Consider the following 6,901-nt stretch of genomic DNA (forward strand, 5'->3'; position numbering starts at 1 on the left):
CTTGCGAGGCAGCGTTGCGTGTGCGACTGCGCGACGGGAAGCATATCTCAATTACGGGATTTATATATGGCCCATAAAAAGAGCGACGCAGTCTCTTTTCTCGGCCTCCCCCGGACCTCTCTCTCCGTCGCACGCATTCCGTCGACGGGAGTATAATCCAATTAGGCGTATCCGCTCGATACGCGGCGATTCGTCTCCGCCGATAGATCGTCCGTGCGAGTCGGAACGACCGCGTCAGGCCGCTTCTCGGCCGACACGTAATTCGCAGTAACGACGTTTTCCCGCGTAATCGAGGAATATGCATTTTTCTGGCCCACGTTTACGGCCCAATTTACGGCGAAGAGCTGTATGGCGAATACGCCGAGTCGAGTCGACGCGCGCGGGAGGGGGACGTAGTAAATAAGTTTTACTTATAAAAGCGAGCTCGCGCTCGTGTGTCTGGTCGTTATGTGAAAATGGGAACGATCGTGTCCACGTAGGTCCCAGTCGCGATGTCGTCGCGAAGACGAATGGATCGTCTGGTGGAGGGTGCCAGTCTGGAGGACATCGTGAGATACGTGCTCGACCGTACAAGACTCACGGACGCGCGCGCGCGGTACCTAGTCGTCGAGATTCTTAAGGCCGGGATTGCTCTAGGTAGAATCAAAAGGACTCCGCACTCCACTTATGTACTCACGTCCTTCAAGTCCGACTACAAAATCACGGAGCCGAAGTTCCGCGACGGCAGCAGCAGCGGCTCCAGCGGCTCGTTCTCGTCGGAGTGAGCGTCGATGACGCTTTAATTCACGTTCGTATGGCGCCGCTGATTCAACGACGCGACAACGGTCGCGAGTTTCGCCACGGGCCGAGCTCGGCTTGCGCGCGCGCGCGCTAAAATCTCGAGAACGCGCGACGACGAGACGAAGGGGGGGAGGAGCGAAGAAATATACAGAGTGTCTTAAAAATATCGGAACTCTCGGATAACTTTGCGGGATCAAGTTTTCGTGAAAAACTTTGAATAAAAAGGTTGTAGGAAATCGAGTGACGGACCCGATGGTGACCTTGAACTTGACCTTGGCCATGACCTTCAAGGTCATTTGGAGGTCAACTTGCATTTTTTAAATGGGAACCCCTACTTTTTATTACAATGTTTCTTACTACCGATTAATTCGAACAACTTTTGTCTAAAACATTTTTTTATTTGCCTAATATTCTTTGAGATATTTGAGGGAAACTTGATAACTTTTTCAATATTTAACTTACGATATCTCGCTAACTATGTGTCGGGAGAAAAAAGTGGTGCTAGATTTTCTTGCTTTATTTAATCTCAAGAATATATTGTTACAATAGCGGCCTGACTTTTGTTAACTTACTGACTTTTGGCAATTTCAAAGTCAAATTAACAAAAATCGCGGCACTATTGTAACAATACATTCTTGAGACTAAATGAAGACAAGGAAGTCTAGTACCACTTTTTTCTTCCGACACATAGTTAGCGAGATAACGTAAGTTGAATAAAGTAAGTAAATATTGAAAAAGTTATCAAGTTTCCCTCAAATATCTCGAGGAATATTAGGCAAATAAAAAAACGTTTCAGACAAAAGTCGTTCAAATTAATTGGTAGAAAAGAACGGTGCAACAAAAAATAGGAGTTCCTATCTAAAAAACGCAAGTTGACTTTCAAATGACCTTGAAGGTCATGGCCAAAGTCAAATTCAAGGTCACCATCAAGTCTGTTACTCGATTTCCTACAACTTTTGTATTTAAAGTGTTTCATGAAAACTTGATCCTGCGAGGTTATCCGGGGGTTCGCGTATTTTTAAGACACCCTATGTGGAAAATGTCCGCTGTCCGAGGCGGGCAAGCTCGTCCTTTCATTCTGATGATCTATACTCGCGACTTAGCGTCTGCTCTGAGCGAGCAGGCGCTCGACAAATATACACGCGTCCGTCGCGAGCGACGCGTGCGGAAGATATTGCCGAGATTTACGGCGCGTTTAGCATGCGGAAACGGCGCCACACCCGCCGCGCGCCTTCCTGTCGACTCCAATCGGCAGCGACGTCGCGCCGTCCGGCCGTGTGAGCGTATCGCTTTCCGTCGGAAGAAACGATATCCCCGCCGATCTGTTTCGCCGATCGCGCTTGTTAAGCCGCGATAGTGAGTGGCCGAGAGCGCGCGAGTGCCTCGTCCGCGTCGAAGAAACGAAGTGAATTTGCCGGCTAAGGGGCAGGTTTTCTCGCGGCCGCGGCGGCGACGGCGAGTGGGCGACGGCGATGGTTAACGACGCTGGTGGAGTCGCTCGTGGGTTCTTGCGGGCGGTTTCCTTCCTCGAAAGGATACTCGCGAGAGGGTACTCGCGAAGGATCCTCCGAGAGAGAGAGAGAGAGAGAGAGAGAGGATCGGGCCGAATGGCTTTTCGGCCGCGGCCCCCGCTCCGGTAATTGGTTCGTTTTAACTGCGAGCTTAAGGGTTATGAATTTATGCCTCGCCGCGTAAGATATAATTGGTTGTCCAATTAATATCCCGATAAAAAAGCCTCGGCTGCGCGCACGACGCGGCCCCCTCGCCTCCTCCCTCCTTCCAGCGCTCGCTTCGCCGCGTGCGCCGCCAGCGGGGGTCCCGAACTACCGAAAAGCCTCCTTGCGCGGCGTCCTTGCGAGCGCAAAAGGATCGCCCACCCCCCCGGGGATAAACCGAGCGATCCCCATAGCGACGGTCCACGTCGAGATGCCCGAGTAATTCGCAATCCGCGACGCGAACGGGGGTGAAATTAGCACTCGTTGGCATTGGACGCGCTCGTTGGCGCCATTTCGGAGCCGTCGAGGGAATCTCTGCCCTCCTCCGTCTCGTCTCGTCTCGGGCATCTCCTGGGCGAGATAAAATTCCGATTTCACGCGCGTGGCAGGCGCCCGGCAATTTGTACAATTCATGCAACGGCACATCGAGGGTTCAGAGGTTTTGCCGGCTGTTTCGAGGTTGCCGTCTCGAACAACAAACACGCGGAACGTGCAGTACATAATCCGTAAATCACAGCTGCGGCGAGAGGCCTCGCCGTGGCGTTCCCCGCCACGGTGGCTACGCCATTGATATTAAGAACCTTTTAAGATGTCTTTTGAGAGCCGATCCCGCTGCGCGCCGCGCCGGTACCACTTTCCGCTCTTCGCGGTGTAACGTACATAGGCGAGCCACGGCGACGCTATTCCTCCGCCGGCATATACGGCGAGATGAATCCACCTCTCCGCCTCCTTTTCTCCTTATTTCGCTCAACCGTCCGCATGTCCTCCTTCGCCCCCCGCCTTCTATTCCCTTTCGTCCTCCCTTCGTCCTCCCCGAGGTGCCGCGCAGGTGTCGTGCATTGTCCGCCGTCGCGGCCTCTAAATCTCGTCCGTGACGTTCACCGGCTTAGTTGCGCCGAGTCGAGTACTCTCAAGATACATACGGCTGTCGAGAACTTACACGCTCCCTGTCCTCGTCTCCTCGCGGGGAGGGAAGCGGCAGGTTTTGATAAACATCTTTCGAGGTTTTAGGCGCGTTTCATAAATTTGATCGCCACCGGAACGCGTCTCCTCCCGTGCGCCGTTCCCACGATGCGTTTCGTCGGGCCAGCGTCGCGCCTCGCGCGAATTGCGCTGAGAAATGTGAGATGTGACAGCGCCGTCAGCAGGAGATATCACTCGCGGATACCAGCGAGGATTGACGATTGTACTCCTCTGCGCTCGTAGAAAATCGCGGGGTCGTTTGTTACTCGCCCTTTAATCGCAGATCGCGGGAGATCGCGGGAGAGACTGATTCTCTCTCCGGGCGCGGAGAGAATTATACTCCTCTATGTGTGTGTGTGTGTGTGTGTGTGTGTCTTACAATCCAACTTTTCATTTGCGCGCGGATAACTATTCGGTTGGTACAATTGAATTTTAGTTACGACAACTGAAACTTTTCGTTCTTCGGCAATCAACCGATCGATTCAATTGCGAATGCAAGAGAAATTCCGTTGGAAGGTCTCTGTCGTCTCAGAAATATATTCGGTCACCGGAAACGAATATTAATGTTGTCAAGGATACAAGTTTCGTCCTTCGGACAAACGGAGCATCCCTGTGTGCGCGTTAGGAAAAGACTTCTGTTGTCACAACAAACGAACATTTACTGTTTGATAATTGTACGGGGAATAAATCAAATAGTTGCAGCAACATCACTTTTCGTTATTTGTAATTTTAACAATTTATCGCTGGAGATGCAAGTCATATATCAAGTTTGCCAAAAGTAACGGACCCCTCCCCCCTCCTATCTCAGAATCTATACATTATAGGAATCTATACATTATAAAAATGACCCGAACAAAAGTTTTAGGGTTCATAAAGTTCTGTTTTCTTGTGACCTCAAATTTGATCTCGACCTCGACCTTAAAGGTCGTTTGAAGGTCAACTTGCATTTTTAAAATGGGAACCCCTACTTTTTATTACAATATTTCTTTCTACCAATTAATTTGAACAACTTTTGTCTAAAACATTTTTTTATTCGCCTAATATTTTTTGAGATATTTGAGGGAAACTTGATAACTTTTTCAATATTTAACTTACGATATCTCGCTATTTCAGTCAGAAGAAAAAAATAGTACTAGACCTTTTTATTCTATTTGATCTCAAGACAACATATTGTTACAGTAGTTCCCTGGTTTTTGTTAATTTGATGATTTTGAAATTTCCAAAAGTCAGCAAGTTAACAAAAGTCAGGGCGCTATTGTAACAATATATTTTTGAGTTTAAATAAAGCAAGCAAGTAATAGCACAATATATAGGATGCTCGAGGTCTTTTGGAAAACTCGCTACTGCATTTAATGTCAGCAAAATTACATTTGCTGTTAGTCCTTTAATTCTCCACATGAAAAATGGTAAGCAACGGCAAACTTTTCTGGATACCTAATATTTACAATCGCAGCGCGCCATGCCGCTGCGATCCAGATGCATCCGCAGAAGCCCGCTGGAGAGTGTCCGCGCGCTCCTTCAGCCTTAGGATCGCACTCACGTCCGGAGTGCACACACGCACGCTGCTCTCCTAAAGTACGAGCTTACGCCTCTTGTCGAGGAGCCAAGGACCCTCTAAAGCGCCGCTCGCGACTGCGTTCGTTCTTCGCGGTATCCCGCGGGGTTGTGCCAAGGGAAGACTCGCGCATGATATACGTGAATGTACACGCGCGGGGCCCAGGAAGCGGGAAGAAGGCGGAAACGGAGCGTGCGAGGTAAACGTCCGAATGGCCGGATACGTACTACGTAGTATCCGACCACTTTGAAAACAAATATTTACTATTTATTTTAACGACAATGAATGAAAGTAATAATTATCGTAAAAGAAACTCCAATGTTTGACGATAAGTTGGGAAAGAATATACCCAATTTCGATGCATTTGGATTAAGATAAAAATTAATTAAACAAGTGTGCACCTATGGTTTGGCAAAATAATGGTCAATCGTTAATAAATTCATTTAGAGATAACATCTATACTTATATTATTTAATTTATTTCAACTGTCCGCTCACTGGTATCTACTTAACCATTTGCGTCACAACGGGACGCAAGCGAGATGTCCCGCTTATATTTTCTTCATTTTTCGAATATATTTCATAGAATTCATCAATTTTAATGATTCTTTTTTGCTTATTTACTATTTGAATACTTAATTATGATAAATGTTCGTTGATTTTATTAATATTGTTTATATTTTTTTTGTTATAAACAAATTAAGACGAAAAAAGTGTTTTCAGAATAAATTTGTTTCTGAAAAAAAAATTCCCCATAAACGTACTGCTTCTTTCACCTAAATTTATGTTTCTGAGGTCGCTGATTGCACTAATCTGTTATCAGATTTGGGTAAAATAAAATATTTTTTTCGTTATAAACAAAATATTGAAGCTAAATTTCGAAAATTTGTAGAATTGTATTGAAAAGTTGATATTCTAAGTATTGTTTCTCTACAAAGAAACAGTTTTCTATATTATATTTATCATTTTGAAGTCGCTGATTACGAATCCGTTGATAAATTTTTGTTATATTAGTATTTTTAGTTATATTAGTATTTTGTTATATTAGTATTAGTATTTTTCATGATACAAACAAAATATTGAATATAAAAATTGTGGAATAGCATTGGAACTGGATAATCTTCAACGTTTCTCTCTTTACATTCATAGTCTTGAATTCGTTACATATGTGCAGATAGTTTGAAGATATGCCGGATATTTTGCTATAAATAATTTATTTATTATTATTCCGACAAATGATGATTTTTCTTTACAAAGGAAGCGATACATGTTTCTATGTAAATTTGGATGTGCTAAACACGAATGTGCTATTAAAATTGACCTAGGAATTCAATCAAATGCGAAGAATAATAGTTTTTGTACAGATTCGTCAACTAAATATTCTTTCAAGCCGCTATATTGCGTCTTCCATCTTGGATCGTATTTTTTTCGAAATTCTGATGACAGATTCGAACCCTCAGCGACCCTACAAACGTATGGAATCATGATTTTTGTGAGAACTCGACCACTCACTCAATCGCGTGACTCAAAGGGTTGAGGGAATCTTAAGCTTTCGAATAAATGCAAATATTTACATCAAAATTATTTTTAATATTATATATTGTATTTTTCGTCACGACTTACACTTAAACGTCCGGTTAATGGGATATTTATCTTGTAGACGCATCGCTCGCGCGCAAATTTATCCGGCGGCCGCGTTAAATGTCCGCCGCTACCGCTCTTCGCGCGATCGCGGACGACGCGAATTCGCTCGGCAGCTGCGCTACCGGCGGTTTGTTGCCGCGAATTCCAGTTTCGACCCGACAACGGAGAGAGCGGGGGGGGGGAGAGGGGAGGAGAGGAGAGGAGAGAGAGAGAGACACGCGAGTCGAAGCCGCGCTATTGGAAAT

The 6,901-nt window shown here is 45.8% G+C and overlaps 1 protein-coding gene across 1 annotated transcript; it reads left to right on the top strand.

Moving 5' to 3' along the window:
- Window positions 1–491: 491 nt before the first annotated feature.
- On the top strand, window positions 492–764 carry LOC109504016 (uncharacterized). The gene has a single exon (XM_019842270.1). It carries the CDS (start codon window positions 492–494, stop codon window positions 762–764), a length of 273 nt encoding a protein of 90 aa, XP_019697829.1.
- Window positions 765–6,901: the final 6,137 nt, after the last annotated feature.

Source organism: Harpegnathos saltator, unplaced genomic scaffold (assembly GCF_003227715.2).
Source record: "Harpegnathos saltator strain DR-91 unplaced genomic scaffold, Hsal_v8.6 scaffold659, whole genome shotgun sequence".
NCBI classification, from domain to species: domain Eukaryota; kingdom Metazoa; phylum Arthropoda; class Insecta; order Hymenoptera; family Formicidae; genus Harpegnathos; species Harpegnathos saltator.